Here is a 16649-nt window from a genome sequence, read left to right as displayed (position 1 = left end):
CATGCAACGTTACGAAAACACTTGATACGTGACCGCATGTCGCGCTTTAATGCACACTGCTGCACCCTCCACGGGTATGTCTAGCTGAGTACCTGACTGACCCCTTGTGTTACTCTTAAATTAGAGTCATGCAAGATCGATCTGTAAACCGGATAGAATGGTAACTAGGTAAGGTTATCTACGCCTACTCATCGAGGACTAGCTAGCTGCAGGAGCTAGTACCTGCTATACGTCTGTAAAAGTGACAATGAGTCAATGGCATCCACTGTTCAGGCCAGTAGTACATGACACCGAAGTATACGACGCCGCATGCAAGAGTACAATGGGTACAACAAGAAGAAAAGTGTATACCGCACATAGATAGGGTTACCAGATGAAGTACTGCACGTACACAAAATAGTCCAGTCATTGAGGACAAGTTACCGGATGAAGAAGATCGTTTACGCGTACGACAAGTACTCCGTCTGGTTTAAATTTTCATAACTAGTACATTTTTTGATTAACTGAAGTACAAATTATACATTTTCATAGGGAAGGAGTACAAATTGTACATGTATTACCGATTGATATGCCTGAATGCCTTCGAACAACACACACGAACGTACATGGACCAAGCATGCATGACACCCGACGAGCCTTTTCCTGTGAACAAAAAAAAAAGCATGCATGCATGGTTTTCAGTGTCGGTGATCGCTCCAGGCAAGTGCATGAACTAGCAATCAAGTTGCTGGATGCCGGCTGGGGGTCAGCGGCGGGGCCGCGAGCGTTGGCCGAAGACAAGGTGGGCTGAACGGCGGTGTCGCCCGTGGCGGCGGCAGACAGTTTTGTTTCGCCAGATCCATTCCTCGTCGGCTGCGGGTGGTGCGGGTGCTCCATGCCCGTCAACAGTTCCTTCGAAAAACACGCATTCCATTTTCGCGGCAGTGCGCCATATCAGTCCGTAGTCTCCGTCCGTGGCCCTTCGTCCGTAGACGTTGCATTGTTTCCGACCCCGGTGAGCTTGCTGCTATATATGCTCGCCAGTCGCCCCAACCATGGCAAGCAGCAGGAACGACAGCTAGGCCGGCGGGTGTACTTCCTGGAGCTGAATGGCGGGTCATGCAGCATATCGGGTAGGGTGCACCGTATGTGTGCAGGCCCAGGGATATATATGGACCAGATCGACACGGAGTATGTCGTGTGCAGCAGAGCAGAGCGGGACGCAGACGGCAAAGTAAATCATCAACTGTCAAGGTAGTACAAAGAACACCATAAGTAACAAGGATTACATCAGATCCGAAGACCATTTAGTGACAACTACAAACACTATACTGAGCGGAAAGTGCGCCGCTGTCATCGCCCATCCCTTATCGGAGCCAAGCAAAATTTGTTGTGTAGTAGATATAGTAGTGAGGTTGTCGGTCTAAGCTTGGTCTAAGCCTCTATGAGACCATCACTATTGAACCGCAACCGTCGCCGATGTAGAGGAGTGTAGATCGGAAGGATCCAACCCGATGATTATTAACAATTTATAATTTAAGAATTAACTACCTTGAGCTTTTCCAATTTCAAGACTGTCTCCTAATGATTCTGTGGGACATGACTATAGATTGTGAGAATCGGAAATGAAATTGAATAATCTGTTAGACTATCACATTTTTTATTTGTACAAATTATCTTGTCCCTATTCTATAATTCGGTGGGATAAGTAAACCGAGAGCGATGTGCTTTTTGATATTGTGTGCATGGTGACTATGTAACCGTGTTGATATGGATTAGCAAAACTAATAGTTTTAAAAAACTAGACATGCACGATCTTCCCAACACCACACACGTACATGTATCATGCACGCGATTAATTATTGAGCGATGAGTCCAGGGACGTTCATGATGCTTTTTTCACACTACAAGTTCATGATTAGCACTAGCAATCAAGGAGTTGGATGCCAGACGAGACTAGACTAGAGACCACTAGTGTTTATCGTTGTACTGGTCTATTATCAGTGACGATAATTAATCGGGCAGCAAGAGAGGACAAGATGGAAAGAGACGTGAGGTACAGATGTCTTTCGTTTTGCTGTTTCTTGTATATATATAGAGAGAGAGGGGAACGTGCATGAGACGTGGCATGCATAGGAGGGTCCATAGATAGGGAGCACCCGAGCAGTTGCTGTCAGCCCCTCCCTACACCCGGCCCCTACAGCCGCGCCCCACAACACGCGCGGCCTTGAACGGGATCGATCTGTCTGCCACGAGTACGTGTCCATTGTTCGTTTCTCCAGACTCCAGGACCAGGAGACAAGCTGAGGTCGCTATATCTAGACACGACGCAACCTTGTTATGGCCATTGCTCACGTCGTTGAACTACTACGCATACACACACTGAAGGTACCACCGGCCGGCCGGGTACGATCATGCATGCGTCGCCCGAACGTACGGTGGCCGGCCGGTAGTTAGAGCACCTCCAACCGGCCCATAGTTGAGAACTCGTGACCGGCCCCTTGTTATTGCTTACGACGTCAAACGCAGACGAGTACAACTGTCTTCTTCTCCATCTGCATCATCAGCCGCCATGGAGCGAACGGGCCTCGCGCCGGACGGCTGCATGACGCCGGCTTCGTCCGCTTCCATGCTGCTGTGTGCAAGCCATGGCATGACTCGCAGGACGTGCAGCCGCTGCTGTTCCGGAGACCGACGAACCAGTTTCCTACCGTCGATCTGGGTGATAGGTTTGTTTGACATGCATGCACGCACACACGTACGATGTGTGCAGGATGAACGTGCCACCTGAAATTTCAGGATGAAATACCTTAAAATGTGATATGTACAAATAACTTAGTTGTACATTGGCGGGAGCCAAGCAGCTTAGTACTGCTATGTCGCGAGAGTAGACCTTTTTTCTTTTTGCCGCCTTGTGGCTTATGTCTAAACCTTCTTCTTAATCAATAAAAATGGCAAGTCTTTTGCCTTGTTTCAAAAAAAAGTACAAAAAAAGACAAATTCATGGCCTGGGAAGATGAATAGTATCATGGGTTAAAAAGACTCAGATTTGTCTTTTTTGCATAACCCTCATTTCAATGTATTTCATCCTAAAAATTTACACACTTGTTTATTATGCCTTCATGTATATCTATATTTTTTTCAGGATTTTTTGAAATGTAAAAAATATGAATTTTGATAATTTTGAATTTCTCGAAAACTGGCCTCATTGGAGCTCGGCCTCCAAAAGGGATTTTCGAATATACTCTTACAATACTACTGTAAGAGCTTCGATGCATTCTTGAATGTGAGTACTCATACATATTCTGTGCGAGTGCATTGTCTGCTGGGTATCGCCAGTGCCATCTTTTTTTATTTTTGAGAAACTTCGCCAGTGCCATCTAGGCGAGGGCATGCGTAGCTCTAATTAATCGCTCGTGTTTCTGTCAGTGGCGCATGCATGCAAATAAGAAATAATCTTATTGGGATCTTGCCCGCTAGAGCTAGCTAGGAACGCATTGGTAGCAGAATCAAACTCAAATATCAACTCAGTTGTGTACTTTGTATTGGTAAATTTGAGGCAAAAACTACCGTACGTACATACGTACTTCTTTGAGGACGCATGGCCGTAACGTCCAGCTAGAAATAACATACAGCTACTGATCTTTTAGCTAGACTAGCTAGAGACAACAGGCCTCACGCATAAGTTATTACTGACAACACAGCTTGCATTCTCCGATCTCATCTCCACGGCATCACACCAGCGTCGCTGCGTGCACGCTTCCGTGCCGGGATGCAGCCACAGCCACTGTCCGGTCGCCTTCGGCCTCTCGTACGTCGAGCCTTCAGACCGGGAGGAATCAGCATCCGTGTTAAGCCAGTGACGTGGGCGGTCAACTCACGGCCGTACCGTACATGAGCGTAAAGATAAAGGTAATTATTGTTCGATCGGCCGTGCATCAGTGGACGATGCATCGATGGTCGGTCTGGTATGGGCAATCCTCTCACAGACGACGTAGACCAAACGTACCGTGCGTAGACGTGCACGTAGATGCATGCAGTACCCGTTGCTCGCGGACAAGTTAAGTGCCAGATAAAATCCTGTCTTACTACATTTGGTTTTCCGTAAGTGATTTTTTCGGACCTAGGAACGTTTCGCCTAACGTGAGGGGAGAGGGGCCAAGTGGGCCTAGTGGCAGGCCTAGGCCCAGAGACAGGGAGCGCCCGAGCCGTTGCCATCAGGCCCTAGTAGCATACGGCCCATTTATGTTTGACCCCACGCCACGCCCGGCCTGTCTCACTGTCCGTCCTGTGGGCCACGACGCAGTGTCAATTCATCCGCCTTCGATTGTCTCAAAAAAAAAAAAAACTAGTTGCCTTCGAGCAGGGGACGTCACCTGGTACTGTAGCTGTAGTGCTGCGCCGATTCCATGCTAGCACTATGTCGTCAAACTGTTCATGGCCAGTTGGTTATGTCTTTCGACGTGTGTTCAGCTTAGGCGACTGCCCCTTAGCTAGCTTCATCCGAGTTGTTTTGTCAGAACGAACAGTTGATGCGAGATATGCATCAATGAGTGCATGTCTCGCGGTAGGGGCCGGTAGGCAGGGTACACAGTATACTCCTCCACCGGCCTCCATGTGTTCTAGCCGCAGCCGACTCCATGTGTTGTAGCGGTAGCCGACCCACCCTGTAGCAGCAGCATCAACAGCCAGGATGCTGCACCTGCTGCGTCATGCATGCATCCCTCCGTCCGTCGTCCCCTTGCTTCCACTTCATCTGCTGCGTCCACTTCATCAGATCAGGGCAACACCACCGAACACTCCATCGAACTCCAAATATGGCGCCCCACATGACGAAGATGTGGGAGGAGGAAACCATATCTGTCATCCACGAACCATGAACACAGCATACGATCCACCATCTTTCAGATGCCACCTATGCGGACCACAATCTGCATCCGCTCCTGGACTACCTCTTAAGCTCCACGACGATGCTGAAGCAAATATCGTCGCAACGGCGGAGCCTAAGGATGCCCCGTCGTGCGGCTTTGCTACATATAAGTACCCCACCCCACCCTAGGGCTTGACTGCTATGCCAAGCATTGGAGCCATGTTGCACGCGACATTTCAGGGTACGGCCATATGGACCCAAGATGACCCAACGGGGGAGGGTTATATGCAGATATGGAGCCGAGTGGAGCCGGGAAGGACGATGACACAACCCCCCCTACGGGGCACCCATGCATGTCCAATTATGCATCCATGCGTGGAATGTATGCATGTAAACGTAATGAACTTGCAGCGGATGGCCTGCCGTGCATGGCGCTGAGCCATGGTGGGCAGGCAGGAGCCGGACATTGGGCATGCATTTCCGTGGTGGCGTCGCATGCATGTCCGTGCACCCCATGCATGATGAGTCACGGCGAGGCAACGTTCCAAGACATTTGATGCCAGCCGCTTTGATTCGCCGTGCCAGCCCCGGTCCATGTCCATCGTCCGTTCCCATGGCGAGAAGCTGAGCAGAGGAGCGATTTGTCAGCACTGTCTGTCTATACGTGGAGTGGCTTACTGTGGGAATATCGGCTATGGGCCCGCCCGGCCCACCGCACCAGATTATTTCTTTTCTTGGACGGCCCCGACACGTCTAGTTGACATGGATCGTTCAGTACGTGCTGGTTGGTGAAGTCGCCGGGCCATGCCAGTGCGAGTAGGACTGCTGGACAAGAAACAGTTTCATCGATCAGGCACGTGTCTCAAGACTCGTCGTCTCAAATGCATGTAAAGACAGACGCCCGTGAGATCCAGCTATAGTACAAATTAGTACTCCCTCCGTTTTTTTACTCTGCATATAAGATTTGATCAAAGTCAAACTACACAAAATTTGATCAAATTTATATTAAAAAATATGAACATCTACATTACTAAAATTATATAATATGAAAATGTGTTTCATGGTGCACATGATAACATTGATTTCATATTGTGAATGTTTATATTTTTAAATATAATGTTAGTCAAACTCTACAAAGCTTGACTTTGACCAAATCTTATATGCGGACTAAAAAGAAACGGAGGGAGTGGTACTGTGCAATGCAAGTCTCATGAGGCCAGGGATCGACTGGGGTTGCTCTGGCTAGTTAACCGCGCACAGGACGTACATGTAGGTAGGTCCTCGAGTCCCCATTCATGCTTTACAGGACTGCTGTTCCATGTAGGCTTGTAGCTCCTACGACGTACGTAGTGCTGACTAATAGAGTACTACTCGCTCTGTTCCTAAATATATAACGTTTTGATAGTGCAAATTACTATACTCTACTGCTTTGTGCTTTTCTAGCCTGGCACGTTCGTGAGTCAGGCATGCAAGATCGATCCGGAATCACATACTGGTAGCGTCCCTCTCAGCAACTGAAGCCGGGCGCTACGTGTCAGCAATGACGCATCCAAGTGATGAACACATGCATGCATCCGCATCAGCTTGCCATGCACGCCCCACCCCGAGTGGCTGAGTCCCGACCTTGCAGCTAAGCAAGCGCTTGCTGGCCAGCAACACGAAGGACAGCAAGCTCGGTTGCCTGAACTGAATGGCATACCTATCTTGGATCCGACATTTCATGGTGCACCGTATGTGTATAGGACCAGGGATATAGTATGGACCCAAGCCGACCCGACAGGAGACATATGTACGTCCTGTGCACAAAGCAAAAGCAGGAGAGACAAGGGCGCATCACCTCAAAAGAAAAAAGACGGCACAAACTAACAAATCACGACGACGCCGGCCCACCCATGCAGCGCACACACGCTACGCTACGTTACACACGCGGACACACATGCACAGTGCCCGGCATAATTTTCACTGTGCGCTGATCAACTGATTAATCAGCTGGTCCATGCAATGCAATGCACGACATGGCGCGATGATGGGGTGAGGAGCATGCACATGACATGCCCCGTGCACCCCGTTATTGATTATAACGTTAGCCGTGCTTTAATGCACCGTGTCTCCCCCGCCATGCATCCCTCCGTCGGCCATCACCGCATCGGCTCGCATTGGCGCGTAAGTTGTGCTTGCTCTGTGAAGAAATATAAGGCTCTTTTGGTTTGGAGGAATTTCAAAGGAATTATATAGGATAGGATTCTTGTAGGAATTTTTCTTTTAAAACCCTTAGGTTCATATGAATGGATTCCTATGCCTACATAGGATTGGTTCCTATCATCCACATTTCAAATGAAAATGAACATGAGCCTAGAATCAATGGAAAAATTCATATGATGTGATAATCCTATCCTATGACCAAATTAAAGAAAGCGTAAGATGGTTTAGATCACTATATACTGTAAAGATCTCATATTTTCCGTGCCTTCGTTTTTTCCCTTTGCTTTGCAGACACATTTTTATTATTACCAGATGAAAACAGTGTATTTTTTTAATACTAAATGACCTTCATTTTAACTGAAGCACTTCATTTGCCTTCTCAAAAGTTATTGTATCTCTGGCCCGAAAGAGTCACGCCAATTTGATTGCCGTGTCTTAGAGATGTTGCGCCAAATATATTGACATTTATTTGTGCCACACCATTGCCGATGGCGCCTCATACATACAGTATATGTCTAAAGTTAACAATTGTAGACAGTCGGCGCAACCTTATACTACTCTACGTGAGGTGTTTTGGTGCCCTGGCTCATTTACACCCACAATGAATAGTAAATTTTGTAACAAACAAAACTACTAAAAACAATTCGAGTGCGCTAGGAGCATGCAAAAATTTCACGAAAATGACAACCAAGGATCTCTAGGGAAAAAAGCACTCAGAGAAAATTTGAAAACAAGTACTTTGGAGGACTTCGAAAAAGGAATTTTATTATAGAAATAATAGAAAAAAATGTTTTATTGTAAAACAAAAAATATTGTATCAATATAATAAATTACATATCAGGTATAGATTTTTCTCATTTATATTTTTATACTACTAATGAGAGAGACTCTCACAGAGTTCACATATTTTTTTGTGCCATATGCTCAGACTATTTGTGGATAGTAGTATCTATTAATGATATTCATGTATTTCCAAATAAACGGCCATACCTGCTGAGATTTATTCGCGTATCTCTCACAAGAGATGACTACTGAGATTTATTCGTGTATATCAAAAGAGATGTTTACCTATTGTGCAATGAATTGTTCCTACATCGAACGTATGTTCATCACTTGAGAGAAAAAATTGACATGGATAGAAGAAACATGTTCATATACATTTTAAAAGAAGGACATCGATATTCACCACACATGTGGTGGGAAGGGGCTTGGACCGAACGCCATATCAGCACACATCGTGCCACATCACCGCATGCATGCACAAGTGATGGAACTGCCGATGTCAGCGGGAATCTATTAGGTTTTGAGTTTTTAAAATGTTTTATCCCTTAAATAAAAAATCCAATTGAAAAACCGTTTTCACCATTAAATCCATTACGACGAGAACCCATATCTTTATGTGTCGACGACTTTTTTGGGTTAAAAGTTGCCATGTCTATTGCACATAAATTGCCATGGTGTTTACACTGAAGTTGCCATGATGTGTTTCAACTACTTTTCCTTCTACGTTTAAAATATTTTTGACATGTTATAAAAAAGGGAATTAAGAAACTAAACTTGCCATGGTGAATTACTGAAATATTCCATGATTCATGAAATAATTTTGACATGGTTCATAACTAAAAAGAAATATGTCGTCAAGTACTTTTCAAATGCATGGTCAATGACTCAAATTTTCCATGAACCAGAAATTAAAATTGCCATGGTGAATTATTTAAATTTCCCATGATATATGAACTAAAATTTGCCATGGTTAATAAAAAAATAATTTCCATGTTGAAAATACTAGAATTGCCATGGTCGAAATATTAAAATTGCCATGATCTATAAACTAAATTTGCCATGATGAATTACTAAAAATTGCCATGATCAATGAATTAAATTGCCATGTTTAATTACTAAAAATTGCCATGGTCTATTAATAAAATTTGCCATGAAAAGTAGTTGAAATACAATGGTAACTTTAAATCTAGAAGGTTTTAGAAGAGAAGACTCCCTTTTATATGTTGAGTGGTTCCACTGCTTGCTACATGTAGGAATTGGAAAATTATGTTCTTTTTTCAGCAATCGCCATTGCAAGAATCAATTTCAGTTAGTGATGTGCAAGTCCATTTTAATACAACAGAAAAAAGAATCATTTATTTTCAGCCACTCTGTCTACTCGACATTGATGACTATGGTTAGATAATGAAGAATGTGCTTGTGCTGGTTCAGTAAGTAGTTGATAAGCTTTGGGAAATGTATGAACATGCATCACTGAAAGCATAATATATATTAGTGCCGAAGAAGCGCGGCGCATGCCACACCCGTGATTGCTTCCGTCTGTTTTTTGCTGAAATAAGCAAGAAAACAAAATGAAAAGGAGAGCACGAATTTTATCTTTACCCCATGATCTGTGTAGGCACGTAACAAACATTAAATGATTTAACAAATTAAGTAAAACAGTTGGCCTATTATTATTTTTTCATAAGAACATTTTCCCCATTTTATAAGTAAAAAATGTATTTGGATTCATTCTCATATGTAAACCCTATAGTAGGTAAATATTCTTGTCTAGTTTGTGCATCTTTTTCACCTACATTTCTTATCTAGTTCGTACTTGACACTCTTTTATTCTCCCTCAAGCATGGATTTATTTAATAAAAATCAAATTTAAAATTTTGTAAGTAGTTTAAACCCCAAAACTGTCATGGTGTAAAATTGAATATTTAATTGCCGGAGAGCTTATTTTAACGCAGTGTATGTGAATGGCTAATATGATAATAGGGCATTCAACACAATGTGCTTTTCAAACTACGATATAGGATAAGTGGTATATCCTTACTTCGGGAAATTTTGGCGACTGATGAATACCTGTTTCTACAATAGTTTGTTGAGCAAACATTTCTCTCCACGGATCATCCACTGTCTTGTATTTTTCTCTTTCTTTTTGAATCGGTCAAAGAAATAGAATAGGGACTGAAGTGAAGAGTTTCGTCAAGTGACAATTTTTATTTTCATATTGCCTCTTCTCGTTGGCTGCTTATAGACTGGCATGATGGAGCGCGTCGTAGAAATGATTTCAGTGACCGCATTGTAGTTGAAGCCTCGATCTGGTTGGCCACAAGGAGGAAAAAGCGAGGTAGACGACTGCAACAACATTGGCTATTCTCCTTGCGTAGGTGAACGCATCGAGGGAGAAGGAGTCTCAGTAATTTTTTAGAACTTTTTTGAATTTTGTCAGGATTATTGTTCACGTGCATGCATAGTGCTAATTTACTATTTTTGTTATTTTGGTTTACTCGGTGTATTGTTTTAGGTTACAATTCAGGTACTATTTCGGTTTATGGTTCGGATAGGTTAATGTTTCTGATTTATTCAGGTATTGTTCTGTGTCGCTGGTTTTACTGTTCTGGGTCGATGGAGGAGTGTCAATTGTTTTTTTGTATTTCTTCCGGATTACTGTTCATGTTAATGCATAGTTCTGTTTTTCTTTTTTTGTTGTTCCGGTTTATTTGGGTGTATTGCTCTAGTTTACAATTCGGTAACTGTTTTGGCTTATGGGCCGGGTGGGTTACTGTTTTCGGTTTGTTCTGGTGTTGTTCCGTTTCACTCGTTATACTATTTTATTGTTTTCATTTATTTGGGCTATTGTTTCGGTTAGCAGTTTTGGGTTTATTCGGATATTGTTTTTTGTTGTTGTGGTAATTGTTGGTGTACTGTTCACTAATGTCATGGTGTAAAAAAGGAGAGTAATCGCAAGAACTTATTTTTCCCACGAGGTTACTGTTCACGCAAACATACTCTGTCGGTCTACAGTTTTGTGCCTCGGCAGAACCATCACCGGAAATGATCGAAAGATGATCGAGGTAGCTCTGCATTGGCATGACGATGAAGAGAAATGTTGTGTAGAAAAGTCCCAATTTTTTTACAGTATGTGTATGTTTTCTAAGAAAACACAGTTCACACGGGGGTATTGTTCATGCACGGTCACTTCTCACATGCAGGACACTATTCACTGTGGCCACGTAAAATTGAACAGTAAAAATAAAAATAAAAGTAGAGAGAGGAGAAAAACCAAAGCCTTCCCGCTTTAGTATATGTACTGACTATACTAGTCTACTAGAAGGACGTTCTTTTAACTCAGTGCCTCAGTGGTAAATTTATATACCAAACCTCTGGTTTCACGGCTTTAGCTACAAATTTCAGCTGTCATCTTGTCTAACTGAATCTTCAAAAAGAACGAAATACAAAAACCGAATGCCCACACTTCATATCAAACTCTGGTTGCACGTGTGCCCTCGTATTGTATCCTGCTAGTGTTGTCCTCCTCAAGAAGTGCTTGATGTTCAATCTTGCAGCCATATGAAACTTGGCTCAGTCCTAATGTGATGATTCTTACATCTATAGAGATGGATAATCCGTCGCATTGTTAGTTCATTTTGTTGTGCTTGATGGCTTTTAGTTCCTTATGGACAACCCTCACTGAAAGCTTAACAATATAGCATGGCTCACAAAACATTCGTTTACAGATTAAGAACCATCAACACAGAGGGAGTGAGTGCTGGAAAAACTAAACCATCCAAGTTCATCATGACTCACAAGTACAATCCAGTATAACAGTTACATGCATTAGAACAAAGCTCTTATTACAAGCCTACTGGAGAGAAAAGAACACATTCTAGCGCAAGCTCCTAAATGCTTTGGCACCTTTATTTATTTCAGACGATAGTAGTAGTGTGAAAAAACATCACCAGATTTGAATTAGTTATTTGGTGACGCACTTAAGTTGTTGTCGCCTTGCAGTTTATCCTGCCCCAAGTAACAACCACAAAACATTGTTTTTCATACGACTTGTCAAAGAGGCAGAAATAGGCAACTCTCCACACTTTCTTGAACAGTAGGGTGCAAAACACGACCTAGAGGCCAGCCACAACACCTGGTTCCCCTTGGTGAGCTTCTCTGTTGCGACGTGAGCAAACAGAGATGAGGGGAAGGAACTTGAAGAGCTCATCATGGATGATTGCGAGGCCAGCTCTAATACTATGTAAAACTGTATGCGTGGAAGTGTATGCCTCTTGGCAGGGACACGTGCATGTTAAATAGATCTAAGAGTTACAGAGGTAGGTGGTTAGTAGGATTGATCCTCACATCAAGCTATACAACAGACTCTACAGAGGATAAGGATCAATCCTAACTAACCTGGTACATGACATGTGAACAATTGAACAAGCCTATTGTTTAACATGTGCACCTTTATTTATTCATAAACATGAGGAGTAGGGTGAAAAAACATCACCAGATTTGCATTATTTTATTGAGCACCGCGCTCAAGTTTTTGTCTCCTTGTGTTTTATCCTGCCCCAGGTAACAACCAGAAATACATATGCCTTGTCATACAACTTGTCGAAGAGGCGGAAATAGGCAAGTCTCCACACTTTTTTGAACAGTAGGGTACAAAACACGACCCAGAGGCCAGCAACAAACCCAGACCCAAGTCCAAAGTAAAAGAACAACACAGGCTCAGAAACCTTCTTGATTTTCTGTTGATTGTCATGCTCTGGTGCATTGTTTCGTGAGCAATTCCTTTCAAGAGGAGGGCCACACAGACCAACATTGCCCGTGTATATGGACTGGTTCTCCAAGTAGAGGGTGTCAAGTTGGCGTCCCGGTGGAATTCTTCCTGTGAGATTGTTATATGACAGGTCCAAGGAGCTTAAATAAGTCAAATCTGTCAAGCTTGTTGGGATTTCACCAGAAAGGTTGTTCCTTGAGAGGTCGAGCGATTCAAGTGATTCCATAGCTCCAATCCTATCTGGAATTTTTCCACTCAATTGGTTCCATGATAAGTTTAGATTCAATAGTCCATTGAGAGAGGTTATCCCATCTGGAATTTCACCTGTTAGATTGTTGAGCGACAGGTCCATACTGATCACATCAAAAATTCTAGCACCATACTTAAGTTCCTGACGCTTCATCACTATAGACCAAACTTCTCTAAATTTACCCACACGGCTGGTGTACCATACAAACATGTCGACCCCAGGTTTCTTCGGATGTTTCTGGGTCATTGCTGTTAAATTTGACAAAGAAAAAGGAATAACACCAGATATACTGTTTCCTGCTAAACTCAGTTGACGAAGACGTTTAAGATTTGTGATAGTCACTGGAATATCTCCACACAAGAAATTGTGACTTAGCTGCAGAAAGCGCAAATATACTAAATCTCCAATCCATGATGGTAATGTTCCATAGAAACTATTCATTGAAAGATCCATGAATGCCAAACTCGAGTAGTTCTTCAGTGATGATGGGAACTTGCCAGAAAACTTATTGTGATTTAAAATCAGGAAAACCAGGTTAGGCTTTCGAGAACATCGAGGAAGTCCACCCATGAAAAGGTTGTCTGATAAATCCAAGACAACTAGGTTCCAAAACATACAAATATATTCAGGAATATGCCCACTGAAGTAATTGGAGGATAATGTCAATTCTAATAATCCGGTAGCTCCAAACTCTGATGGCAGATGCCCTGAGAAAGAATTGTGTGATAGATCCAGGTGTTCTAAGTTCTTTAGAGCAACCAGGTGTTCCTCCCTTATCACACCATCTAGATTATTGTTGCTAAGATCGAGTCTAGTCAAATTGCCGAGCAGACCAATCTCAGATGGGACATGTCCATTGAGAAGGTTTTTAGAAAGAGAAAGGGACTGCAAATTAGTGCAATTCCCCAGCCATGGTGGTATATCTCCAGTAAGATTGTTGTAAGAAAGGTCAAGGTCATTTAATGTAGTGCAACTCACTGTCCCTGGTGATATAGTTCCAGTAAGATGGTTGTTCGAAAGAGAAAAATATTGCAAACTAGTGCAATTTCCCAGTCCTGGTGGCATAACTCCAGTAAGATGGTTGTTAGAAAGATCAAGTGTTTCTAAACTGGTGCAGTTTCCCAACATTGGTGGTATAGCTCCAGTAATGCTATTGTAAGAAAGCAAAAGGTCCTGTAATGTATTGCAGCTTTGTATCCCTGGTTGTATAGGTCCATTGAGACTGTTACTGGTGAGAGAAACATATTGCAAACTAGTGCAATTTCCCAACCCTAGCGGTATAGCTCCAGCAAGAAGGTTGTTAGAAAGATCAAGTGTTTCTAAACAAGAAAGATTGCTTATGCCTAGCGGTATAGCTCCAGTAATGTTATTGTAAGAAAGGTCCAACAAAGCTAAGTTGGTTAAGTTCCCCAATCTGTTTGGTAGAATTCCAACCATATTGTTGCGGCTCAACCTCAAGCGCTGCAATCTGTTGGACGAACATCTTGGCAGTTTATCTATAAACTCTGTTATGTTCCCAGAGGAGAGGCTTCCATCAAGCAATAGGTCTTCCAAATCACATAGATTTTTCAAGTCTACTGTCATTGTGGCCGTGTTAGCAGTTGTGGTGGGTGAGTCACCATCGGAAGAATAGGGGCCAAAATAAAGTTCTTGGAGAGACGTCATATTTCCTAGTTCATTAGGAAACGGACCATAGAGAGAGGTACCAGAAAGGTCGAGGTACTTGATGCTTGTTATGTTCCAAAACCAACTGGATGCAATTGGATGACCAAAGTAGTTATCTGAGAGATCAAGGTATTGAAGATTTGTGAGGTTTAGGTGTGCTAGGGATTGGTTTGCACTTGAAAGCGAGCACTCAACAAGACGGAGCAACTTCAAAGATGGAATCTTGTTCACAACAAGAGGCCAATCGGCTATTGAGCTGAGGTTGATAAGACTCATATCAAGTTGCACCAACAGAGGTAGACGAGTTAACCATGAGATGTCTGTTGAGTACATATCCATGTAGGAGAGGTAAAGATATTCCAGCTTTGACAGGTTGCCAAGCTGAGGAGGCGCCATACCGGAGAAAGGCATGCCGGACAGATCAAGATGCCTCAAGTTCTTTAAGGAACCCAAGAACTCTGGAACACCACCATCAGGCCCACACAGGCCCGTCCAGTTGAGATTGAGGTACTCGAGATGCTCTAGAGAAAGCAAGGAAGGACTTATCTGGCCGACCAAATCATATCTTCCGCCAAGGTCAAGCTTGACGACATGGCCAGTTACGTTGTCGCAGGTGATGCCTTCCCATTGGCAGCAATCTTGGCGCTCTTGTTGCCACGACCCGAGGTTGTCGTAGTGGTCGTGACGGATGCCTTGCTTGAAGGCCAGCAAGGCGTCCCTCTCGCGCCCTATGCAGCTCGGCTGGAGCTTGCCTGCGTCGGCGACGAGGAAGCAGCTCCAGGTTGCCGCTGCCATGAGGAGCAAGACGAACTTGGCAGGCGAGCGATCCATGGTGGTGGCTATGGTGTGGTGGTGGTGGTGATGATCGGTTGCTTCGTGCAACGTCTGGTGGTGCTCTTAAGAAGGTGGGGGTTCGTACGTAGAGTGGAGCTGCGGACGTGTGGATGGATTAGGTGCTCGTTTTTCCATGGCAGGTGTGTGGGCAGACGTGAGTCATATTTGCCGGTCAAGATCGAAGTCGTCCTTCCTTGGACTGATTCGTGGGCTGCTTCGTGGATGCCATGGCCTGCACGACGGCGGGTGGTCACTGGACGTTCATAATGTAGCATGTGGTGTGTGTTGATAGGAGACTAGATATACTAGTACGTATATATCAGTGAGTGACGGAGAGCAGCTAGCGATAATACCAGTGGTTATAACTCGGGAACTGACAGGCCGTGCAACGACCGGCGGTTTAGAATCTGAAAGTCGCCGGTCAGGCCGGCGGTCAGTCACCGAGACTTGCTGAGAGATGTATGTGTGGAGGCCATGGCTGCCCCGCCGTGGCTGCTACGTACAGCATACGTCGGAGAGAACACGATTCACTAGTAGAAAACAGGGCATAGGTCACAGGACAGTTTTCACATTAGCCCCGGTTCAGTCACGAACCGGGACCCATGGGGGCATTCGTCCCGGTTCGTGAGCCCAGGGGGCCGGCCGGGGCCTCGTGGGCATTGGTCCCGGTTCGTATGGAACCATTTGTCCCGGTTTGAGCCACGAACCGGGACTAATGGTCCTCGCTCCTGGCTCACAACCATTTGTCCCGGTTCTTGGCATGAACCGGGACAGAAGGCCCGGATTTAGTACCGGTTCATGCCACGAACTGGGACCAATGAGGTGCCTATATATACCCCTCGCCCGCGAGCAGAGCACTCCAGTGCTCTGTTTTTCTCTGGCCGGCGAGGGGCGGGCTTTGTGGTGCTCTAGCTCACCTCCTATGCACATGAGGTGTTCGATGAAATGCCCGAGCCACACTAATTAAGCTTTGTCCTCTCGAAGCTCGACCTCAAAGCTCCATTTTCCTCGAGATTTGACTAGGTTTAGCGGCCCGTCACGTCCCATTCCCGTCTTCACCGCCGTCGACCGCCCGCGCCGATCTCGTCGCCGGCAACACCGTGGTGAGCCTCTTGTTCTTATCTTCTTTTTGAAAGAAAAAAATTCTTACTTTAGATAGATACTTGTCTAATTTTCTTACTATTTTATTCCTTCTTATTACATAGTGCGATGGTTTTGGTATCCGCCCCCGTCGGCCCTCGTCCTGTCTATGATTCGGATGTGGTATATATTATCTTTTTATAACTATTTGATTC

The 16649-nt window shown here is 44.3% G+C and overlaps 1 protein-coding gene across 1 annotated transcript; it reads right to left on the bottom strand.

Annotated features, from left to right (window-relative positions):
* Window positions 1-12088: 12088 nt before the first annotated feature.
* LOC109760086 (uncharacterized) lies at window positions 12089-15486 on the bottom strand. The gene has a single exon (XM_020318924.4). It carries the CDS (start codon window positions 15349-15351, stop codon window positions 12361-12363), a length of 2991 nt encoding a protein of 996 aa, XP_020174513.1. The 5' UTR covers window positions 15352-15486; the 3' UTR covers window positions 12089-12360.
* Between the last annotated feature and the right edge of the window lie 1163 nt (window positions 15487-16649).

The sequence above is a fragment of the Aegilops tauschii genome, chromosome 6 (assembly GCF_002575655.3).
Source record: "Aegilops tauschii subsp. strangulata cultivar AL8/78 chromosome 6, Aet v6.0, whole genome shotgun sequence".
NCBI lineage: Eukaryota > Viridiplantae > Streptophyta > Magnoliopsida > Poales > Poaceae > Aegilops > Aegilops tauschii.
Note: the sequence above shows the minus strand (reverse complement) of the source record. Positions and strands in the feature narration are given on the sequence as shown.

Coding starts and splice junctions, on each gene's coding strand:
- LOC109760086 (XM_020318924.4), bottom strand. CDS start 15,351: ATGGATCGCTCGCCTGCCAAGTTCGTCTTGCTCCTCATGGCAGCGGCA.